Here is a 24,406-nt window from a genome sequence, read left to right on the forward strand (position 1 = left end):
TATGTGACAAACGCTTCACGCATTAATGAGCAAGACAAGTTTGAAATTTTAATGTCAAAATCAGGTTGCGCAGTAAAATTTGACACGATTGGTTTGTGAAACGACGACCGTGCTTATTCGACAATTGGTTCATTAGCATTTATTTTGTATTTGTTAAGTTTGATCCCTGAAATGAGAGTGGATTCAGATTCACACGTGAGTTTCTGCGCAAATCGTTTCTGATAGGCCTCAATACATATTGTTTGTAACCTGCCATGCTTGAGTGATTTGCTAAGCCGTTGGTCTCAAATTAAAGATGAGATTCCACTCTTACCATAAGTATCAAATTCATCGCAAAATCATGTTTAATATTTGGGCAATTCCATAAAATGATCGACCTTTTTGTACGTCCGACCCCCATTTTTCTCAAGTGTTGCTTCACTTCATAAACTGACCAATTCATGGTCCTTTGAGAACATTACAGACTGTCAAAATAACAAGAAATCAAAATCAGACAGAAAATTTCATGAAGGTCCCACGTATAATGGGTCGAACGTACATATTTTATGGTACTGCCCAATTGTAAGATTTATCTCTGAAAACGGGTTTCTGTTTTTGTGGGATGCGCTGTGATTGTTTATTTCTTCCTTTTGTTTTCTCCCTCATCAGAAGAAGAAAAGATCCACCAAAGCAGTGAGCATGTCCCTGCCCGAGGTTGGTGTGAGTGGTGAACTATCAGTTCTCCAAGGCAGTCAAGGGGAGGTTCACGTGTTTGCTCAACCTGAAGATGATATCACAGTCCACAGGCATGATGACAAGACTGGAATGGTAGGGACACTCAAAAGGCACAATTTTTTATGTTTCCATTGGTCATATTTTTAATCCAATCACTTGGGAATCGTACAGAATCAAGTTCTCAAGCGTGTTTATAACATTTTCAATGAGAAGGCATTACTCTACATTTGCCACTATCCACCCAAGTGTAGTTAACTGGTACCTGTTGGGAAGGAATTCGTTGAAAGTGTGAATGCCCGATCAGGGTAGCCATGGTAAAGCCAGGTTGATAGAATGCAGCGCTTAAAAACAAGTACTATATAAGTGTTGCATTTTATTATTATGTTATGTTTATGTACAGATTTATTTATATTTATTTACATGGGCCAGTCTTTCACTTGTTGAACTGATTTTTTTTTTAAGGGGAGGGGACTGCATAATCACTGAACAAAAATCATCTAACTATAGCCTTGAAATATGAAATCAAGGAGTTTAAAGTACAAACATACTTAAATACGTTTTATAAATTTAACTGAAAATTTGTTTTCTTAACATTGAAATATCAGTGAATATGTGTGTCCATATATGACCTGCCACCCCCAAACCAACAATAAGTTGACCAAAATGATTATTGAGTTTTTCTTTTGAGCTTGAAAATTCACTTCCTAAGCTTTAAAATGATATATGATACATGTATGTTAAAATTGACCAACATTAACAATTGCAAGTACTTAATTGAATGCAGAGGAAATTATAAAGCAAGAGCTTAAAAAATAAGGAGGAAACAAGGAAAAAATAAGGAGGAAACAAGGTTTGAAGTTTGGGGTTCACTCAAGCATGAGATGTGCATACTGTGTAATCTCAGTGGAACTTCCAAGCAGTCCGAAAAAGTAGTGTCCAAGAAACTCTTGTATCTTTTCTTTTATTCAACTTCATGACTTCAAAATTCCATGGTATGAAGGGAAGAAGAATTGCTTTTTCAGATAAGCTATTTTTGTAATTTTTGGTTTTTGAAGACTAATTTACTATTTTGGCTATTTACAGATAACCTTACCTGGCGACTTATCGGTGGTTTTGAGTTAGTAGATCACATATGGTAACCCTTCAAGCAGGTATAAATTACGATGATAAATAATTGTATCCCACAAGTTTTAGCTTGTCATGATCAGTTTAATAGCTCTGCAACTTGATATTCAGCTTAATCTGTTTTACTGTACTTTTATTATCAGGGGAGTGTTTCATGAAGCATCTTTTAGTGATTTTTCACTTACAAGTAAGCTCTGGGCCAATCAGCTGCCAGGATTTCAGTAGCTTATAACAGTTGTCATTTAAAACCACTGATTGTGAAATACTCCCTCGTTCTCTCTCTCTCTCTCCTAGGGAGTGTTTCATGAAGCATCTTTTCAGTGGTTTTTCACTCACAAGTAAGCTCTGGGCCAATCAGCTGCCAGGATTTCAGTAGCTTATAACAGTTTTTAGTAAAAGCCACTGGCCAATCTGTTTCATGAAATGCTCCCCATATCATTTGAATCTCTTGACATTTCAGACTCTCTCGACCAGGATATCAAAGCCCTCTTCAAAGCATTCCTCTAAAGCCTCTTCAAAGCCACATAGAGATGAGATATACAATGTAAGGACCCTGTCTTATTCTTCTATTCATTGTAATTGAAAATGATTTTGTCATCATTGTACATTTCTGAGTAAATGACTAGAAATCTGAAAATGGATCATCTGGAATACACGCTTACGTGGTTAAAAATTCATCAAATGTAATTAAAGTCATGATTCTACACAGGCTACTAACATAAATGAAAACATAATACAAAAGAAAAGATTGGAATTGTTTGAGTTAAATTACAATTGATGTAGAGATACAGGGTATATCTATCTCTACACACCAAGTCCGGTTTCTGCAACAGCATGGTAATATGGTCATAGAAAGTAAAAATACATTTTTTGTCTGTACTATGCAAAAGAGGTTGTTCACACCAATCATTAAGTATATGCACTTTTACTTTTGCACTTTTACATTATGCACTTCTACTGCATGCAATATGATATGGTTTGAAATACACAGGTTTTTAAAAAATCTATTTGGTGTGTGTGCACCTTGATATATTAAGTTCTTGTGAATGTATTTTGTTTGTTTTTATCCAAATCTCAACACTTGTGTTCAGCTGTAACCAAAAATATTGGCCCGAATTCACAAAGGTGGTTTTGAAAACCCACTGTTGAATCCATGGTTTATGCAGATTTCCTGTATAAATTACGCTTAATTTAGCGCGTATAAAAAATTCCAATGCTGATGCGCACTTTTGTCACAATATGCCAAATTGATGCCTGTTACCATGGTTAGATACGCTATTTTATTCATGAGTCCAATGTTTGAAGAGTGGACTCATGAATAGAAACAGTAGACTCATGAATAAAATAGCGTGGATAATCACGGCAACAGGCGTCAATTTGGCGCACTGTGATAAAAGCGTGCATCAGCGTGCATAAACGCGCCTGATACACGCTAAATTAAGCGTAATTTATATAGGAAATCTGCACAAACCATGGACTCAACCGTGGGTTTTCAAAACCACCTTTGTGAATTCGGGCCATTATGTCTTGCAATTTTACAGAGCCTTCAGCCCGACCCCATCATCTCATTGAAGAAGATCATCGGCTTCGGAGGAGTGACCACTGATGAGATACTATGGGATCACCATGGAAACCATGTTGTTTACCCCTGTCACGCTGTCATTGTCTCCATGGGGGTCAGCGATGGTCTACAGAGATTCTTCATTGGACATACAGATGAGGTATGAGAATGTTGCCTTCCTCTCTAGTTGGCGTAATGCAAAACTATATTTATACAGACATCCTCAGGTTTTGTAGAGCATTTATGGATACCACAAAAAATTAAATGGCTGTGTAGAAACAAATGTAACCATTATGCTCAAACAGAAAGAACACAACAAAGTCACGGTACATTACGAAGACTTTCATTTAGAAGACAGGAAATCAACTCGCTTGTTGCGATGTTTTGCCGATTATCATTGCCTTCATCAAGGATAATAATAATAAAAGGCATTTATATAGGGCCATCTATATAGAAATATTCTATTCCGAGGCGCGATTTTATTATTATTATTACCCCGGCTTTAGCTCAAGCTGCCTTTCAGCGCTCATGCATTCAAGGAATTAATCCCGCCGGGTACCCATTCACCTCACCTGGGTTGAGTGCAGCACAATGTGGATGAGTTTCTTGCTGAAGGAAATTACGCCATGGCTGGGATTGGAACCCACGATCCTCTGTTTCAAAGTCAGAAGACTAATCCACTGGGCCACAACACTCCGCCTTCATCAAGGATACGACGAATCTGGTGATAGGAAGGTCCTTGTAGAGTCTGACATTATGCAGATTCTATGTGCACCATGCAAAGGACGGCTTAGAGTTTTTCAAGTGACCCCATCCCACACATGTGAGAGATGGATGCAAAGTCCCCCTCTCTTGTTGAGTCAGAATGTTCCCACTCTTTCCAAAATGGGATGTTTTTGATAACTGGCAAAATGACACAAGTGAGTTATATTTCTATTGTGGTCATCTTCATCATCATTATCACCATTACCACAACCTTTGTCATCATCATCATTATAAACGATGAGGAGGCGCGATAGCTCAATCGGTAGAGCGGGGGCTTTGGATTCCGGTGACCGGGGTTCGATTCCCCACTTGGTGCGCTAGTGCCCTTTGGTAAGGCATTAATCCTCATTACCAGGTCCCTCGGAGAGGACCTCAACCCGTCGGTCCTCTGGTTGCTTGCTTACAAGCATTCATGCTTTCTTACCAATCAGGTAAAAAATCCCCACCATAATCATATCCCCTATGGTGGTTACTGTTGCTTCATTTGCACATGTGATAAAAACAAAGTTCTAATTAGGGCTGGTATTCAGAATTTTTATTTTATCCTACATTTGATTGTTTTAGTGGTTCAGAAGTGAGGTACAGCATTGACTATTAAACATTGTGCACATTTAACTTGTGTGCTGACACACTGCACTTCAACCAATCACAAAGAAGCCTTCAAAAGTGGTATTACTATAACGACGATAAGAATAAAGATTAAATAATTTTCATAATAATGTTACTGGCTTATTTATTTTCTATATCCCGATCCTGGTATGACTGGCTCCATTCCCATCAGGTGTCGTGCTTGGCATTGAGCAGCAGTGGAACTCTCTTAGCGTCGGGCCAGACAGGACAGCAAGCTGTGGTGAGGGTATGGCACTATCAGTCCGGAGAGGGGCTAGCCATGTTTAAAGCCCACACACACTCTATCTTCACCCTCAGGTTGGTACATGTATGCTGTAGAAGTGGTCCACAACATTCCCAACAACATTTACTGTCGGGGGGGGGGGGGGGGTTCTTCAAGAAACTTTTGTAGTAAAAAATGCCAGAATTCTGTGACGAAATTGCCGTTTGTTTATCAAGTCGCCATCTTTTAGCTCGTGGATTAACAAGAAAACAAAATATTCAAATTCCATGAATAAACTTTAGTGGAACTAGGTTACATAGATGAGGAATCACATCATTAAAAGAGTCCTCTATTCTCTCTGCTCTTGTATATACTTGATATATGTAATTTGTAAGTAGATTAAAAATAAGAAATGCTCCATCTCCCCAAACTTACAAAAAGACAGATAAAAATGATTGTATAAAATTTCATTATTTATGTGAGTCATTTTTCTCTCGCCTGATATAGGCACTACATGTACTTTTTGAACAGCTGCGACAGTGGTGGTCAAAGCGGTGTCAACAACATTGAAATCTTAACCAAGGTTTAGTTTTTGAAAGGTCATCATAACTTAGAAAGTACATTATATGGACCTTGTTCATGAAACTTCGACATAAGGGTAATAATTTATTACTGAACATCCTGCCTGAGTTTCAGGTCACATGACCAAGGACAAAGATCATATAGGGTTAATGAACTTAGACCATGTTGGGGAAATCATTGTGTAATGCAGGCAAGATTACCAGAGGTGCCCCTCTTGCTTTTCTTTCCACCCCTTGTCTTCCTCTCCATGTATAGCTTTTCAGGTAACGGAACCAGTCTTTGTGGAGTTGGGAAAGACGGACATGGCAAAAATGTAAGTTACAAATTCACTCAGCTATGGGTGACATTTGTTTGTGTTATTTTTTTATAATTGATATGTAACTTGTCAAAATATAGCATATGGAATACAAAAAGTATACTTATATAGCTGCTAGAAGGAAACAATTTTCATAAGCGTTTTCTTTATATTTATTTAAATGCAACATAAAGGTTAAATCGAATAAAGATTGATCGTGATTCATCAGACATTGCACAAGAAGAGCAGTTATAAGCATTGATGTCCTTTAAGGCATGATAGCCCCACATGAAAATTGCAGAATATAGTAGATTGTGTGCTAATTTTCTAATGTCATTATCAAATTTTTTTATAAAATGTGAACTTTGCATACAGTTGTTTAGAAACAATTTCAATCGATGAATAAAGGATTTCCGACTTAAGCTGATTGCCAGTTGTGTGTAACTAAAGATCTTTGGTTCGAATCCTACCCAAACAGAATACTGAAACATGCATTATTCTTGTTATTCAATTACTATTATTGAAGCACCGTGGTGTAGCGGTTCTGACTCTCGCCTTGTAATCAGAGGGTTGTGTGTTCAAATCCCACCATGGCCTAGCGCCCTTTGGCAAGGCGTCAATCCACACATTGCCACTCTCACCCAGGTGCTAATTGGGTACCGGTAGGAAACAACCGTCATTGTGGTTGGTTTAGCAAGTGTGCGCCTAACAGGCTGCTTGAAATGCTATGAATCCAGTGACCGGGTAATAATAATTGTGAAGCGCTTTGAACAGTCGTAGATTGATGAAGCGCTATATAAATGCCAATTATTACTATTATTATTATCTGTTTTGACATCACCTGTGCCAAGCAAGACGAACTAAGTCTCTGTGATCCAGGGGTCTCTCCCATTGTAACTAATCAGGTTACTGAGATTTTGCCCCCAGGCATACATGTAGGTGATGTTAATACTTAAAAAGAAAGACTTATGTTTGACTTTAGATATTAATTCACTTCTCACTCCTTGATTTCAGATGGTTGTTGTGTGGAACACGTCCCGGGTTCATCGTCGAGGTGACGTGCCTGTCATCGCCAAGGCCCATACCGATGTAGATATCGTCCGCATGAGAGTCTCACCGTATGATGAAACAAAGTAGGTTCATTCTAATGCCTTCTTTGCATATCCGTAAAATATAGACATGCAACTTTCATAAGTGATGCCTTGAATGGTTCTCCTCTGTTCTCTAGTTCATATGCAAGTTTATCATGGCTTGAGCAGTTTGTAAAGTGAAGTGGGTTGTAATTGGTTTCGTTTTTTTCTAATTTTCAAACTTTGCCCAGTTCCCCACATCAACAGTTCTTATGTGATACATTAAAGGACAAGTTCACCCCAACAAACAGTTGATTTGAATAAAAAGAGGAAAAGCCAGCAAGCATAACACTGGAAATAAAAAAAAATTGGATGTAAAATAAGAAAGTTAGGACATTTGAAAGTTTTGCTTAATTTCACAAAAAAGTTAATATGCACATCCTGGTCGGTATGCAAATGAGGAGACTGATGACGTGATCCACTCACTATTTCTTTGTATTTTATAATATAAAATATTTCTCCCCAGTGTCAGGTGAAACAATGCTTTATTCCTGCGTGAACATGTGGAATTAGCATTGTTTAATACTATATGGTTCAGTCAAGTTGGTCCTTATTGTCAAATCTGTATAAAAAGACGAAATATTTCAAACAATATTTAAACAATAAATACAAAAGAAATAGTGAGTGAAGGACATCATTGTCTCTCTCATTTGCATGTCCCTGTATTGCGCATATCACTGTTTTGTTTGTGAAGAATAAGTGAAACTTTGAAATGTCATAACTTTCTGATTTTACATCCAATTTTGATGAAATTTTTAGCGTTATGTTAGTTTGATTTTTCTCGAATTATTCCAATCAACATTATTTGGGGTGGACTTGACCTTTAATATACTTCGTCTTAACAGTCCACATGAGTGTTTCATGATGCCCCTTGTCAGTTATTTTCACTGACAAATTGCTCTGAGCCAATCAGCTGCAAGGATTTCAGTGGCTTTTAACAAATAGTCAGTGGAAATCACTGGCTCTTTGTTTCATGAAGTGCTCCCCCACACTAATGAATTACTACAAATATCCAAATATTCATCATTTAAATGATATCAATTTTACTTCTACTGATAAGTTTGATCACGTATTGTATGTGTGTGCTTATATCCGGGTTTAGCAACCATCAGAATATATGTCACATGCTCAGCAAGTTGTTGATGTACAAATGCATAGCAATTAGGAATAATACAGAACGTAACGATGCGCAATGAAGACGATAAATATCCGAAAGCTGTGAGCTTGATGTGTGATGACTGGCTAGATGTTTTCATAGAATATTAGACCACTTTAATAATTTTTTTCTAGTGACCTTATACATACTAGTCATAATGGCCAGTATTCTGATAGCAGGTTTATAACTTAAACTCGGGTTTAAAGTTGTGGTTTAAGTATGGATAGCCAATTGTTACATAAATCGCTAACAGTAGAGATATCATACTTCAGCTCATTTGGCTCTCAAATCATTTATAATTGTCTAGGAAGTATAAATAGATGATTGCCTTCACCATCGATGAATCAGGAAAGAGCACAGTAAACATAAGAAACATACAACTTCTTAAAAATTTCGATACTTTTGGCTTCCCATACTTAAACCACAACTTTAAACCTGAGTTTAAGTTATTCCCGACTTCAGAATACGGGCCAATGAATATCTCATACTCTGTTGCCTGTATTCTGAACTCGGGTTTAAGTTGTAGTTAAAGGGGAATCCAGCCTTGGTCATAATATTTTGTGTTGGAAAGGAGAAGAATAAAAAAAACAGAATGGTGAAAGTCTGAAAGAAATTGGACAGGCAATAAGTAATTTATGGCTGCTTTAAGATTGAAATCCCTAAGACTATGTAGATTTCAAATAGGCAACTGCATAAGTAAAATATGACAAGGGGCAAGGACAACTTTCCCATAGGCCATCAGGGATAAAGTACCATTCCCCTTGGGCAGTAATATAAATATATATCCCAGGTAGTATATTGTTTTATGTACTCATGAAAGAAAAAGATAATTTGAAGTAAAACTAGAAAAAAAATGACATTTTAGCCATTTTATGTATTGGAGTACATGGAAGAGTAGTCCTTGCCTTACAATGTACATCACTATGACATCACATATGCGGCTAATTTGATGTCCCCATGAGTATTGTGATTACCAATATTTACAACTTTTAAAAATTCATAACTTTCTTATTGTTTGTCAGATATTTTTCAAACTTTCACCTATCAACTTATATGATTTTTCTTTTTCCTCTAAAAACAAGTATTTATTTGAGTTGGATTCCCCTTAACTATGGATAGCCAATTGTGACAGGTCTCTCTAATAGTACAAGTACAATTTGTCAGCTTATTTGGAACTCAAATCTTTCCTAACTTATTTGGAGTAATTACAGAAATAGTTATCTTTATCATCAAAATATGAGGTACATGTAAGAGCCAAGTTAATATAGGAAACATAGTGAAAATGCAATTTTGAAATTTTTGGCTTACAATTATTTTCACACAGAGACCATGGCCTAAGTTAAACCAGCATTCAAAATGTGGGCCTTTGAGATAATTGTAATTGTCATTTTATGAATCGCTCTCTTCGATAGAATGATATCCTGTGGTAGAGACAATGTAAGGGTTTGGCGAGTTAGGAATGGCAGTCTTCGCTCTGCTCCTGTTAATCTCGGACAGGTGACGGTCGCTGAGTTTACTGATGTCTGCTTTGAAGCGCCCTCTACGCCGGGAATGGAACCAGCAGACAAAGTCGCGTGAGTTCATTAGGGTGGACTTTATCAACAGCATTATTTCATTTTATTTTACCCTATTCCTCATTTCTTTCATCGAATTATGTCTGGTTTGGAGAATAAATGTTGTATAATTTTTTTCATAATATTTTACATTATTCTAATAAACTCTATTTGCAGCAATTTTCTTGGCTACATTGCAAGGAAAATTATATGGACTATATATTTTTCAAAATATGATGGAATGAAAAATGACTGCATGAAATTTCCAAATGTGACATTTTGAAAAATATCATAGTAATGATTTAAATAAATATATTTTAAGGAATATTATTGTAAGGACTGAATATTTAAAAATGTGACATTTTGAAGCATATCATTGTAAACGTAGATAGTATACATTTCATAATATTGTCAGACTCGAGCATTGATTAAACTCATTATAGGCCATGAAATCCTGTTTGTCATTCTCTGTTTCTGATTCTCTTTCCATATTCGCTATTACATCATTTTTTTTTAAGGTATGCAAGTACAAGGTCTGGGCATATATTTGAGGTAGACTATGCAAGGGTTTGCGTCGCTCATATCAGACGGTTACTCCCTGTTGGCAAGCACGTCAAAGAAAAGGGAACATTTCGAACAGGTATTTGTCACATTCTGTATAATTTGGTAAAACTCGTAAACTCTGAGCTATATAACACTTCATGCTTCATTAGTATGTTATATGATGAAGCCCTAAAAATTTCACATCAGACATATGTGCTTCGCAAGATATGAAAATAATGTTACTGATCAGAATTGCCAGATGTTTTTTTGCTTAATCCATTTGGTGATTTCAAGTCCGATGTTGGCCTTGGTGTTGGTGTTGAAATTTGGATTGCTTCCCCTAGCTCCAAAACTTATTCAGATTTTGTAAAACTGATCCAGATCACATTATTGACAACTCGTGAGTGACTTTTCAGGACCATCTTCATTTTATGTTTGGCGTTATACTCGTGTAAAAATTGACCTAACACCAACACCAAAAGGTCAACACTGAACTTGAAATCACCCATTGGTAATGTTATAGAAAGAACTGTAGAAAACAAACATGAAATGTATGGATTTCGGTTATAAATGGACTTTTATATTAAAGGTAAACTGGTTACATCAGAGAATAGATTGTTCACAGAATTGAACAAAATTTGCACAGGATTATAAAAGCTATAAATGAATGATATCTGCCAAACAATTTTTCAGGAAGATATAATTTGAGTAATGAGCAAATTAAGATCAGAAAAATTACTTTTTATTTCTGTTTATATTGTGGTCCTACATGCTGTTTCCTGTGTTAGCTACTCCAGGTAAAGCATGTGGTAATGAAATGAGTGTAATTTAAAGTAAGCATAAATAGTTTTGATTAATCTTTGTTGTTTTAAATAAGCATTCTGATGTATAATAAACACTAGGATTTCTTGGCCAGAACTCAAACTAGCCTTCAGCAATAGTATCACTTTATATGTTTTTCTTTACTGGATTATTTTCAATAGAAGACAGGCATGTTTCTACAGGCTGCATAAATCTTTTATTCTTTGTTGTCAATCAGTACCCCCCCCCCTTCCCCCACAAAACAATAGTAATTAATAAATAAATGATAAATGCATGTAGATATTAAATGGAATGAAGTGAAATGTAGTAAATTGAATTCAAATTAAAGAAAAAAAATAAGAAAAAATAATAAGAATAAAGATTGATAATAAACAAAGAAATGAATTAAAAAATAAATAAATTAATGAGTGAATGAAAATAATTATGATAATGATATAATGAAATGATAATAATCAATACAGAAATGGCATCATCAAGGAGGCTTAACACCAAAGAATGAACAGTATTTTGTTTTTTCCTTTCTGTTCCTTTCCTTGCCATTTTTTTTCCTCCCCTTGCTCTTCCTTTTCTCCCTCCCTAAATGTCTCTATATCTTCTCTCTTTATGTCTCTCTGAATCTCTCTGTTGTGTAGGTGCGGGTATAGCTATCAATGCTATGTCGGTGAACAGTGCCTTCTGTGTGACAGGGTCAGAAGACGGTGTCCTGCGGATCTGGCCCTTAGACTTCAAGAGTGTCTTCATGGAAGCAGGTAAAGTCTGGCTTCGAAACTCTTTTATACCTTACTGTTGCAATGAACCTTAAGATAAATTCAATCCTAATCCGGGGGGATTAGGGTTGAAGCCTGACGAAAAGTTGTTCTTAAATTCCTAGATGCGTGTTGTAGTATATAGCGCATCAGTGCATTGGTCAGATCACGCTCATGGGATACATGCTTCTGTGCTTGTGTTTATTCATTTCATTTAAATTATGTCAAATTCTCATTAAAAACATCTAAATCCAATTCAAATTGAAAGAAGAATAGTGGAGAAAGTACGTACATTGTGTGCAGGCAAGTCAGGATCTGATGGGGCATACGAATATATCAGTAAAGCACTTGAGAGAAGTTGTTTCGATGTATCAAGCACTATATAGAAGTTGAATATCATCAATATCATCATGTGTTTCTACAGAACACGAGGGTCCAGTCACAGCCGTCTCTATATCCCCCGATGGCCTTCGCATCCTGGCCGGCACTGCCACCGGAAACTTTGGTGTCCTTGACGTCTCCTCTCGCAAGTACACTACGCTGATGAGGTCCCACGTCTCCAGGATCCTGGCAGTGGCTCTAGATCCCCTGCGGAGGCAGATGGCTACAGTCTCTGATGACCATACCATTAGGATCTGGGATCTTGATACACTGCAGCAGGTTAGTGTAGTAGCTATTTGATTGTACTGCAAAATGAAGATATGATCCCACGTCTATAGCATCCTGGCAGTGGCTCTAGATCCCCTACGAAGACAGATGGCTACAGTCTCTGACGATCACACCATCAGGATCTGGGATCTTGATACAGTGCAACAGGTGAGTGTAGTATGGTTATTTGATTGTACTGCTAAGTGAAGATGAGATCCCACGTCTCCAGCATCCTGGCAGTGGCTTTAGATCCCTTGCAGAGGCAGATTGCTACCGTCTCTGATGACCATACCATTAGGATATGGGATCTCGATACTCTGCAACAGGTTAGTGTAGTATAGTTATTTGATTGTACAGCTAAGTAAAGATGAGATCCCACGTCTCCAGCATCCTGGCAGTGGCTCTAGATCCCCTGCGGAGGCAGATGGCTACTGTCTCTGATGACCGCACCATCAGGATCTGGGATCTCGAGACCCTGCAACAGGTTGGTATAGTTATTTGATCTTATCTATCAAGATCATAATTGCATGTTCAAATCATGGAGTAAAATGGAGTTTTCAATCACTGTGATTAATGCAGAGTGTTCAGTAATTTCTTTAGAATTAATGCAAATGCATTGTGTCACCAATATACCTTATGCATAATTATCACATATTCTCATAGCACCAATCCGTCTCGGAGGAGATATGGTTATGTGTAAGGGTATTTGTCATATGTCCGCCAGCTACCAATGTATGCAAGGCAATGGCATCAGTCTCTAAGATGGTGGCGCGATGACATCAATGCATAAGGTCTCCAAGGGACCTGCTAATGAGGACGAATGCCTTACCAAATGTCACTAGCGCACCAAGTGGTATTCGAAACCAGGTCATCGGATTGCAACACCCTTGCCCTACCAACTTGAGCTACCACGCCTCCTTATCGTAGACATGTACATTCAGAATCTTATCTTTTCTTTTTCAGCTGTATGACTTCCATGCCCCTAAGGATACTCCCTGTACCATCGCCTACCACCCATCCCTCTACTGCGTTGCCTGTGGGTTTGACAATGGTCTGGTTCGCATCTTCAGTATCTCATCAACCAGTCTCGTAGCAGAGCTAAGGTAAGTTAGTTTCCCACCCCCCCCCCCCTCAAAAAAAATGTGTTTGTTTGCTATTGCAGGGGAAACATGATGATTACTTGTTTTTGTTTTCTGTGTGTTTTTGTTTGTAAATTTTTTTTCAATATGGAAGCGGACAGTTTTTATGGGGTTGATCTGGTTATTGCACACAAACATCTTCTTTTTTTTCTTTTTGCCTTGTGTTCAACTTGGCATGTTCTGTAGAACACATTAGAGGAGATGTATGTTTAAACAAGGTTTCGAGAGTTTAAGTATCACTTTTGTATTAAACAATGTAAAATCTGTAGATGTTGCAGCTAGATTTGGGGCCATATGAATCATATATATTAGAATTGTTATTATTATTATTATAAACTACTGCAAATCCTTGCATGATATTGCTTAGAGCAAATTCAATACTCTCCATGAAACACCTCCCCCCTCCTGATTTATGCTCTTTATGTAACTTCAGCTGCGCATTATACCCTAAAAAATCTTTCAGGTTTCGAATACTGAATTGTTGATTAATTGTTAACATGTTCAGTTTTGGTCCTTGAGCCTTTGAATCATCTCGTTGTGTTTTTAAACTGAATACTAGTAAATGAAATATAATGAAATAAATTAATTTGACCTTTGCCCTTCACTTGCAGCGACCTCAAGGGAAAGGTCACCGGGTTGCTGTACTCTCCGGACGATCGCCACCTCTACTCTGCCTCCTCACTTGGCATGCTGGCCCTGTACGACGTATCGGACGACAGCTACAGCACCATAAGGATTCTGGGTAATATGGTTGCCAAGGGTGATGCGTACTGTCCCAGTGCTCTGTCCCTTAGTCCAGATGGGAGGAGGCTAGCGTTCATTGGACCGTCAGAATTCACCGTCACTGTGGCCGATGCTAGAACACTTGATGAGGTAAAATATCCTGTCAATGTGGAACAAATCACAGTGTGGATTTGATTTGTGGTACGTCTGTGAGTGAAAATATATCCATGTGACAAATTTAGTTTCTTTGCAAGGTGATACATTTGTCATAACTAAAATCTACTATTCTGTTCACCTGGCTCGGCACGAGAGTTTAATCAAGTGAAAATTTCCATGGATACCCTAGGAAGCAATTGAACCTGCTTTCATAAACTACTGAAATTGTGCCATTGATTGACTGATATTAGGTTGGTGATATTATTCAGAGTTTTCTGTTGATTGCAAATTTATGAAACAAGGCTCTGTATCTTTTTTCCAAAGAATTATGATTTTGACTAAAACTAATAATTTTATGCGACAAATTTATTCAAAGTTTGAAGCAGACTATTTCATTGCCCTTCACTGTCAAGACCATGGTATGATATATTATATTATAATTTAACTGACAATGGTGTTATCTTTTCTTTCTTTCAATCACATCTTCTTTTGTTGCTCATTCTTTCTTCAACCACGCAAAGGTGCTTAGAATCGATATCTCGTCGATAACAGCCGACAGAGAAACATCCGGTCTTGACATGGCCCGACGTGTTCACTTCCCTCCGGCCAAGACCAAGCAGCTCCTTGTTGCTACATCAGAAAATAACCTGCTGAGGCTGGATGCCAACAATGGAAGGCTGATTAATAAGGTGAGTGGGATGAGAAAACAAGAAAAGAAAAACGGGCTGTTATCTAATAAACCAGTTTTTGGTACATGGGCAATTGCAAAAATTAATCAACCTTTTTGTCGGTTTGACCCCCATATTATCTTTTATGACTTCACTTCATGAGTTGGTCAAGTAATGATAATTTATCATCATGAAAATATGTTCATTGATATGTCAATAGAAAATGTATGAATTTATGATAATGATCATAAGATGCATCATTTTTAATAGTGCTCAAGCAATGTTTGTAAGCAATGTATACCTTTGTAAGCAATGTATACCTTTACTATTACCCTGCCAGGCGTGTGGCTACTATGATAAGTCACGTGAATGTTTAAGAAATTCCTTCCTACCAAATAACAGCTACCCCCTGATGGAGAGTGCAGGGGTGTGAGAGTTCAGATTTTTATCTGATTTCAGATTTTTTTTGTTTTGATTTTCAGCTGAATTTCAGCTTATTTTTGGCCTTCCTCTGTACAAAAAGTGTGGGAGCTCTTTCTTTTTCAACACTCTTCAGCTTTTTTCAGATCTTTTTATTTGTGACCACTCACACCCCTGGGAGAGTGGCAAACATAGATAAACACCTTGCCAAAGGATGCGATTTCTGCAGCGAGACTTGAACCCAGGACCTTGTTGTTCAAAGTCCAGGGACTTATCCACTGAGCCACAACACCTATTACATCAAAATTGATATCACTGAATTTGATCCAAATGATGTTATGAAACTGATGCTTCCGACAAGCTCTGAGCTTCTCAAATGCATTTTATATTCTGTGTCTTTATGCAGGTTTCCAGTATCCATCGGTCTGGCTTAACTGGTTTAGATGTGTGTGAAGACTGCAGACACATGGCTACAGCAGGTGACAAGGTTATCAAGGTGTGGGACTACCACATGAGGTTGGATCTTAATTTCCAGGTGAATTTTGAAATGATATACCCGATACTTCCCCTCTTTTTCACTTTCAAAGTCTTGATCTTATGATTTTTTTAAAGTGAGAGAGAAAGTCATTGAAATCCTTGTATCTGATTGGCCCAGAGCAAATTTGCCAGTGAAAATCACTGACAAGTTGCTTTATGAAACTCTTGTGTGAGTTGGTGTCATCAAGGCTTTGCGTCCACACTGAGGTTTCATAATGAAAGAATTAAAAAACATTCATTTTCCCTTACTAATCTTTTTCTTTCCTATATTTTCTAATAATTAAATGTATATTTTGATATATTTTTTTTAACTTAATGTGGAAATTTTGTGATATATGGGGAGAATCTTTACAATGATTATTAATTATCATACAGATATTGTTATTATTCTAATAAAATGTACATGTATAAAAGCAGTTCTGCATCATAGTATGTGCTGCACAAAAGACTGTTGTCACTATCATTTTCTTTCATTATACTTTCAACTTAATCATTGTTTGTTTTGTATGTGTGTGAACTCTACCTTATCCATACAGGTTTTCATTGGTCATTCGGATGTGATTAGACAGGTCCTGTTCACACCGGATGGAATGAACGTTGTCTCTGTGGGGGATGCTATCTTCATCTGGGATTTTTATGGTAGCAGCCAAGTACCATCGACACTCAGGTACGTACTAGGGAGCGTTTCACAAAGATATAACTTTGAATAAAAGTCCTGCTTAAAGTAGACACACATTGAGAAAAACTGGCTAAATTTGGTATATGTTGAAGGAAAATTGTATATACATGTAGAAGAAAATTAAGTGTATGAAATGCTTTAAAACCAAGCTGATTTCTTGAAATGAGCTGTAGAAAGGACCCCAATTTTCTTTCCTGGTTTTGGGAAGAATTGGTTGCAAAGCTCCGGTGACGTCACAAGAGGCAAGCAATCTTGAATACTATTAGTCATTTCATTAAAGAAATCTTGAAAAAGAAATCTGACTCGAGGCCCTTGAGGAACATAATGAGGTGATAAAAAATGTTATTGTAAGAGTTTGTTCCTGAAATGTATAAATTGTGAGTGAGGCCCTGCTAGGCATGACATCACATCAGTCGGTTGTAATTTGTGGTAGTGTCTTGTGGCATACATGATCAAAACAAGTATAATTCAATTCAATTCAATTCAAAATGGTTTATTAAAAATACTTTCTTCGCGGCAAAAGCCGAATTGCAAAAGTTTACATTTCAAACAAAATCATCAATAACAAGGTAAAAATAACTTATAGTACTACGGACAAAAAAGTATATCATAAATAAATTTAAATCGATGCTCACTGATCAAATAGGAAAATTTGCAAAGTACATGTAAATATACCTGATGTGTTACAATGATCATTTTAGATTTTCTCGTTTGTAAGAAATATGTCAATTTAATTTTTAATAAGAACATTTGCAAATATAATCATGGTATCATAACGTACATTTTGGGCAGCAAATGTATGAAGTTGGAAGTATACTGTAATTTTTAGCTCATCCGGCCCAAAGGGCCAGATAAGCTTATGCCGTGGCGTGGCGTCCGTCGTCTGTCGTCAGCTCTGAATACACAGCCTACATTGATTTGTGTCCTGAAGGTCCGACATTGAAGCAGCAAGTTTGAAATGAGCTAGTCTTTTATAATAATAATAATAATAATGGTGGCTACTTATATAGCGCACAGGTCCACCTTTCGGTGCTCATGGCGCTTCAAGGAAAATAAACACAAAACACAACAATAGAAAACAAAAAAGAATAGAATTTGAATTCTCCTGAAGATCCACTTGTTGATCCAAGTTTCAATCAGGGTCTGTGCCTGCAGACTAATGTGCTTTAATGTCGAGATGAGGTCATTAGCAAAGTTGAATGACACATTCTTCTCAACCAACAATATCACCAGGGGGCTGTTTCACCAAGCTGTTCATAAGTTAAGAGCGACTTTAAGAACTCTATATTTGTTTTATGATTATGAATTTTGATAATTTTCTTACAAAGAATCATGTAAATTGAGTTTTTGTCTCACCTGCATAGCAGAGTGAGACTATAGGCGCCGCTTTTCCGACGGCGACGGCGGCGACGGCGGCGGCGGCGTCAACACCAAATCTTAACCTGAGGTTAAGTTTTTGAAATGACAGCATAACTTAGAAAGTATATGGACCTAGTTCATGAAACTTGGCCATAAGATTAATCAAGTATTACTGAACATCCTGCCTGAGTTTCATGTCACATGACCATGGTCAATGGTCATTTAGGGTCAATGAACTTAGACCATGTTGGGGGAATCAACATCAAAATCTTAACCTAAGGTTAAGTTTTTGAAATGTCATCATAACTTAGAAAATATATGGACCTAGTTCATGAAACTTATACATAAGGTTAATCAAGTATCACTGAACATCCTGCATGAGTTTCACGTCACATGACCAAGGTCAATGGTCATTTAGGGTCAATGAACTTTGGCCGAATTGGGGGTATCTGTAGATTTACCATCATAACTTTAAAAGTTTATGGATCTGATTCATGAAACTTGGACATAATAGTAATCAAGTATTACTGAACATCCTGTGCAAGTTTCAGGTCACATGATCAAGGTCAAAGGTCATTAGGGTCAATGAACTTTGGTCAAATTGGGGTATTTGTTGAATTACCGCCATAACTTTGAAAGTGTGTTGGTCTAGTTCATAAGACATGGACATAAGAGTAATGAAGTATCACTGAACATCCTTTGCGCATTTTAGGTCACATGACCAAGGTCAAAGGTCAATGAACTTTGGCCATAATGGGGGTATCTGTTGAATTACCATCATAACTTGGAAAGTTGATGGATCTTTCTCTTGAAACTTGGACATAAGAGTAATCAAGTATCACTGAACATCCTGTGCGAGTTTCAGGTCACATGATCAAGGTCAAAGGTCATGTAAGGTCAATGAACTTTGGCCACGTTGGGGGTATTTGTTGAATTACCATCATATCTCTATAAGTGTATGGGTCTAGTTCATAAAACGTGGAAATAAGAGTAACCAAGTATCACTGAACATCTTGTGCGAGTTATAGTAGTTTTCAAAATCAGCACTGCTGCTATATTGAATCGCGTGATGCAGGTGAGACGGCCAGAGGCATTCCACTTGTTTATTGATATACCTGATATTTCCATAAAATCAACTAACCATGTTCTTCTTTTACTTCATTGGAGTTTCCCATATTGTAATTTTTTTTTTCTTCAATTTTGTTTGTTTATTTTGCAGTGAAACAGTTACTGGTGCTCTGAAAGCATCAAGTAAGTACACCTAATGTAGATTGCGTGTCTCCTCAAGTTCTGATAATATCTCTTTCAGTTCATATTTTGTCATAGGAAGCTGCTTGGACAGTCTCAATACCCTATCTTTACCCTTGCGCGCATCTACCATAGATCTTGCGCGATCACTGCATGTGATGGAGAAAGATCAAACGAAACAAATTGAGTGGCAATGACCACTTATCCTGCACTTTAAAGTAATTCATAAGGTGTTTATATGACCCTATGTGCTGACCCTATCAGCAAAAAATAAATTCCATCCCCATGAGTGATGCTTGATGGGGAGACTACATTTTATCAACTGATTGACTTGACCAATCCTATAGCGAGATTGTTAGTATGCGGAATATTATTATTTTAGCGTAAACTCCTTTTTTTGGAATGCCAAATAAAATGATAATGCTACTGCAGATATATTTTAGTTTATTGCATGCATTAAGTAACGTCCTTTATATTTAGACTATTTTTTTCAGTTTATCCCTATTGGTTCCAACAGTGTATTACGCATTTTCTTTCCTTAGGGGGCACAACACCTAAGCGACCCAAGACCCTGGATCTGAATGGTAGTCTGTTACCACGGCACCAAGCCCCCAAGCCAGCCACGCCCACCCAGCTGACAGACATTAGTAGCATCCGAGAAAGAGATGGTGAGAACAAGCAGTTAAATTAAGTTTGGAACAGTGCCCAGAATTGAGAAAATTAAAATTTATTACTTGGTAGGAGTAAAGTCCAAATCGGCTTTTAAATCACAGCCAATGACAAGATTTCTCTGACAGCCCTTTTATATGGAATTTGATTTTATTCATTCATATACATGTAGGTGTGCTTGAAATTGAATTTCGATAATGATATATTCATACCATTTCAGAAATGTGATTCTTAAGACTTACTGGTTGGAATGTTCATATAAAATGCTATTCCTTCTCAATTGGATTGCAAACAGATTGTGTAGGGTGTGTCTGGCTTAAAGCTAAAGGAAAGTAGTTGAAGTAAACAATGATTTCATGAGAAATTCTAAAATCAAGGTTTATTGCTTGAAATGTGGAGGTATAGTGGTGTAGTGGATCAGTCACTTGACTCTTAAACCAAGGGTCGAGGGTTCAAATCCCACCCGGCGCTAATGTCCTTTGGCAAGGCACTTATCCACGTTTGTCACTCTCCACCCAGGTGGTAAATTGGTACCCGGTAGGATGTGAAGGTCAATGTGATTGGATTATAATAATAATAATAATAATAGCGGTATATTTACCCAGGGTAGCCGCTTCAGTTCCGAAAACTGTTCTCCCAGCGGGCCCTGCTATTATTACCCCGGCTTTAGCTGGGCTGCCTAGGCGCTCAAGCATTCAAGGAATTAATCCTGCCGGGTACCCATTTACCTCACCTGGGTCGAGTGCAGCACAATGTGGATAAATTTCTTGCCGAAGGAAACTACGCCATGGCTGGGATTCGAACCCACGACCCTCTGTTTCAAAGTCCGAAGACTAATCCACTGGGCCACAACGCTCCACAACGATTGGGACGTGTGCACCGACAAACGGTTGCCTGGCCAGGATACTCCCAAAGGAGTGGAGATGGTGCACTTTCTGTGTGGATCAGTGATGGATCCTATGACCGGGGTGATAATAATTACAATGTAAAGCACTTAGAAAGCAATGTATGAAGCACTATATAAATGAAACTATTATTATTATCATTATTAATTGTCACCATATCATTGTAGATCTAGATTTGATTTAATTTGAATTAATCTAACTCTGTGAAATCCTGAAATCTATTAAAGCTGAAAAATAACAACACTGATGATTTCCAACACAGATAAGCACATGTGGGACAGTGTATTGTTATTGCTTAGAAAATGACCCAACATCTGGCTGGAATGCCATTCTTGTTCTGTCAATTTATCAGCAATTACACAGTTCTACCAGGATCATTCGGTGCGTATTTTTTATGCAAACATTTTGTGCGTCATTTTATTGGATTCAGTTCGAACTCATTTTCCGATTGTTACCACAACTGGCATTGTAGCAGTCCAAGTAAATTTGTTAAAATCGCCTTTCATTTCCATTTATGGAGCGTTGTTTTCTGATGGTTCCGACTCTCGCCTTTGAAACAGAGGGTCGTGGGTTCGAATCCCAGCCATGGCATGATTTCTTTCAGCAAGAAATTGATCCACATTGTGCTGCAACCATCCTAGGTGACGTGCATTGGGATTAGGATTAATTCCTAGGATGCACCATGCGCCTCTAGCAGCTGGAGCTAAAGCTGGGTCGATATACAGTATAATGTGTTGTATAGGCATCGAGATGATCTGTACCTCGTGAATATTATCATTATTATTTCAGGTGGTAGATATGAATCAGGAGAAGAGGTTCTCATAGGACCAGATCTAGAGAGTAGGAGTGACATGTCTTCTGATGAGGTATGTCATAGTTGATAAACAGATTTTGACGAGTATCACCATTACCGACTACGTCTTTATATGATTTTCCTAAAGAAATGGCTGCAATCGTGCCATATACCTGGACAAAAATTTATTATCCTTTCCTTTCCCAATGGCTCATTTTCTGGCTTGTAGCGTAAACCCATGATGAGGAGTTGATGAAAGTTTGATTGAGTTTCTTCAAGAAATTCATATTCTGCACAAGAGAGCATTGCCGGTTTATGTAGACTAGTAGAAACTTAATGTTTAATATAAATCCATGTGCAGTCGGGATTAATAATAATAATAATAATGATATCATTATCAACAATAATATGCAGTACTAGTATAACGTGTTTCATGTACCATTTAATATCTCTAATGCTCTTCGAAAGGGACTTGGATAGTATTACCTTTGCTTTAGCCCAGCAAGCAATTTATAGCACTCACGTATTTCAGGGAACTAATTCCTTTTCATATCTTCTCTTTGTAGGAAGTCACGCTGATACCAGAGACCCTAGGGTCCAGTCAGAGGACCAGGACCCATCGAAGACCAAGTCCTGGACCATCTCATGCGGAGGGTCCAGAGGGTGTGTTCTCCATGGAAACCATGAAATCGGAGATGACGACCATCAGCAAAGAGACGACGTCCCATGATAGCCCAAGATGCTACAGCCATTTTGTGGCCAAGCCAAACAAGTCCCAGCTTGCCCAGGTAAGATCTCTTGATGTCTGATTTTGATGCAGACCTGGGCCAGTTTCATAAAAGTCTCTGCACACCTTATTGATCTTAATTGATTGATCTAAAATCCATTATATGACTCCTTGATAGATCCTTGTTATTTGGTATCAATCATTTGGCCCATTTTACAATGGCATCATAATTCATAATCATAATTTTTGGATACATAGGATTTTGTCCATTGCACGTTCACCGAGACCACCAGCATTAGACTTAAAAACACTTGTATTTGCAGCTTGTATTGCTGTTACCAGTTTGTTTGCAACAATCAACACACCGTGCTCACTCAGCTGCATGCACTTCATGCATTCAAATTCGTAAATGTAAATTGACAAGGATCTGCATGTACTTTTAGGTGTCAAATTTGTTCTGTGGACAGAATACTTCATTCGATGAAAGATGAAATATCTGTCCATTGCACTCATAAACATTCATTATTTGTATATTATTTGATGTGCAAAGTTCTAAATCATCGTCTTGGATTGAATCAAATTGAAACTCATGACTACGCTCTCGTCCTTATTAAAGTCAAACTGAATTAATTGTTTATTCATAATAATGAAATAATAAGGCTTGCAGTTATCAAAAATATTGATAGTAATATTCGTCTGGTCAATTTCAACCTCGAGTAAGAAAATTATGTTCTTTGTATTTTCAGTAAATGAGCAAAATTTATTGTTTTATTTTTCAAAATTGGGTGGTAGACAGGTGTCAGGTGTGCAGTGGCCTCATAAGACATACAATTATGGTCATGTTGAATGGTAAGAGGACTCGTTAGCCAATTAAAATCAGTATGTCCATGGTAGTTGTTACCATAATCGTAAGTTTTAATGAAGCTGGCTCCTGGGATGAATTCAACTTGATTGTCAAAATAACTTTCCTATATCTAAATTTAACCACTGCAAGGTTACCTATTAAGGTATGCATTATGTGTATGTATTAAAAGCATGTGTTAGGCATATGTCTTCATTTATGATAATAAAAGAATTTAGTTGTTGATGGGTTAACTACAATATATGAATCAGTAGGGCCTGTAGACTCATACTGTACAAGATTCTATTCTATTTCTGAGAAATTATAATTAGGTGTGTTGGACCGAAATCTTTCAGACTTAAGAAATCATTTAGTTTGATTTTGTCAATTCTAAGTTCATCATGAAATTAATATACTATTGCAATTTTTTCTTTCAGCGTCGTTACATCGCCCCTAGCAACCAAGCCGGCCTGGAGCTGAAGAGGGTCCTTGGGTACAATGGGAACGGCCGAGGGAATGTCATCTGGCACCCAGACTCTGGTCTCTTCGCCTACACATGCGGGTCTATCATCGTACTGGAAGACCTGGATAATAGCTCACAGACCCATCTCCTTGGTAACTATTTATATTTGGTCCACTTTTTCCTGATTATGTGGCATTTTTGCGAAACTTATCATCTTTACTTTGATTTAGTCCAACCCTTATTTTCCTCCATTCTTTGTACTTCACTTTATGAACTTGTTTGTGGGCTAAAAAAATTGGAGAAATAATTTCATGAAAGTGACCCACGTAGGGGGTTGGATGTTCCTATTTGTGGAATATGTTGTTGATAATTGCAATTGTTTTGTGCATGGTGTATTCTGTGAAGCAGAACAAGGACAATCGACCTTGAGCAAAGAATATTGAAAATTGGATGTTACCCCTTATGTCATGGGGAGTGTTTCATTAAACAATTAGTGATTTTCACAGACTAATTTACTCTGAGCCAATCATGTGCAAGGATTTTGGTAGCTTTTAACAATAGTTAGTGAGAATCATTGACCATTTGTTTCATGAAATGTTCTCCAGGG

The 24,406-nt window shown here is 37.4% G+C and overlaps 1 protein-coding gene across 2 annotated transcripts in view; it reads left to right on the forward strand.

Moving 5' to 3' along the window:
* Positions 1-24,406, forward strand: part of LOC129269641 (WD repeat-containing protein 90-like) — a 57,346-nt gene that overhangs the window by 15,216 nt on the left and 17,724 nt on the right. For both annotated transcript variants that reach the window (XM_064105163.1, XM_064105162.1), the window contains exons 8-27: positions 649-807; positions 2,300-2,383; positions 3,381-3,560; positions 4,947-5,092; positions 5,835-5,892; positions 6,889-7,007; positions 9,573-9,734; positions 10,232-10,353; positions 11,711-11,827; positions 12,249-12,484; positions 13,436-13,575; positions 14,223-14,484; positions 15,012-15,179; positions 15,985-16,113; positions 16,652-16,782; positions 19,373-19,404; positions 19,944-20,069; positions 21,765-21,841; positions 22,335-22,556; positions 23,774-23,951. In XM_064105163.1, the coding sequence (XP_063961233.1) occupies positions 649-807; positions 2,300-2,383; positions 3,381-3,560; positions 4,947-5,092; positions 5,835-5,892; positions 6,889-7,007; positions 9,573-9,734; positions 10,232-10,353; positions 11,711-11,827; positions 12,249-12,484; positions 13,436-13,575; positions 14,223-14,484; positions 15,012-15,179; positions 15,985-16,113; positions 16,652-16,782; positions 19,373-19,404; positions 19,944-20,069; positions 21,765-21,841; positions 22,335-22,556; positions 23,774-23,951 (2,848 nt within the window). The remainder of the gene's footprint in view (positions 1-648; positions 808-2,299; positions 2,384-3,380; positions 3,561-4,946; positions 5,093-5,834; positions 5,893-6,888; positions 7,008-9,572; positions 9,735-10,231; positions 10,354-11,710; positions 11,828-12,248; positions 12,485-13,435; positions 13,576-14,222; positions 14,485-15,011; positions 15,180-15,984; positions 16,114-16,651; positions 16,783-19,372; positions 19,405-19,943; positions 20,070-21,764; positions 21,842-22,334; positions 22,557-23,773; positions 23,952-24,406) is intronic.

Source organism: Lytechinus pictus, chromosome 10, assembly GCF_037042905.1.
Source record: "Lytechinus pictus isolate F3 Inbred chromosome 10, Lp3.0, whole genome shotgun sequence".
Taxonomy (NCBI): domain Eukaryota; kingdom Metazoa; phylum Echinodermata; class Echinoidea; order Temnopleuroida; family Toxopneustidae; genus Lytechinus; species Lytechinus pictus.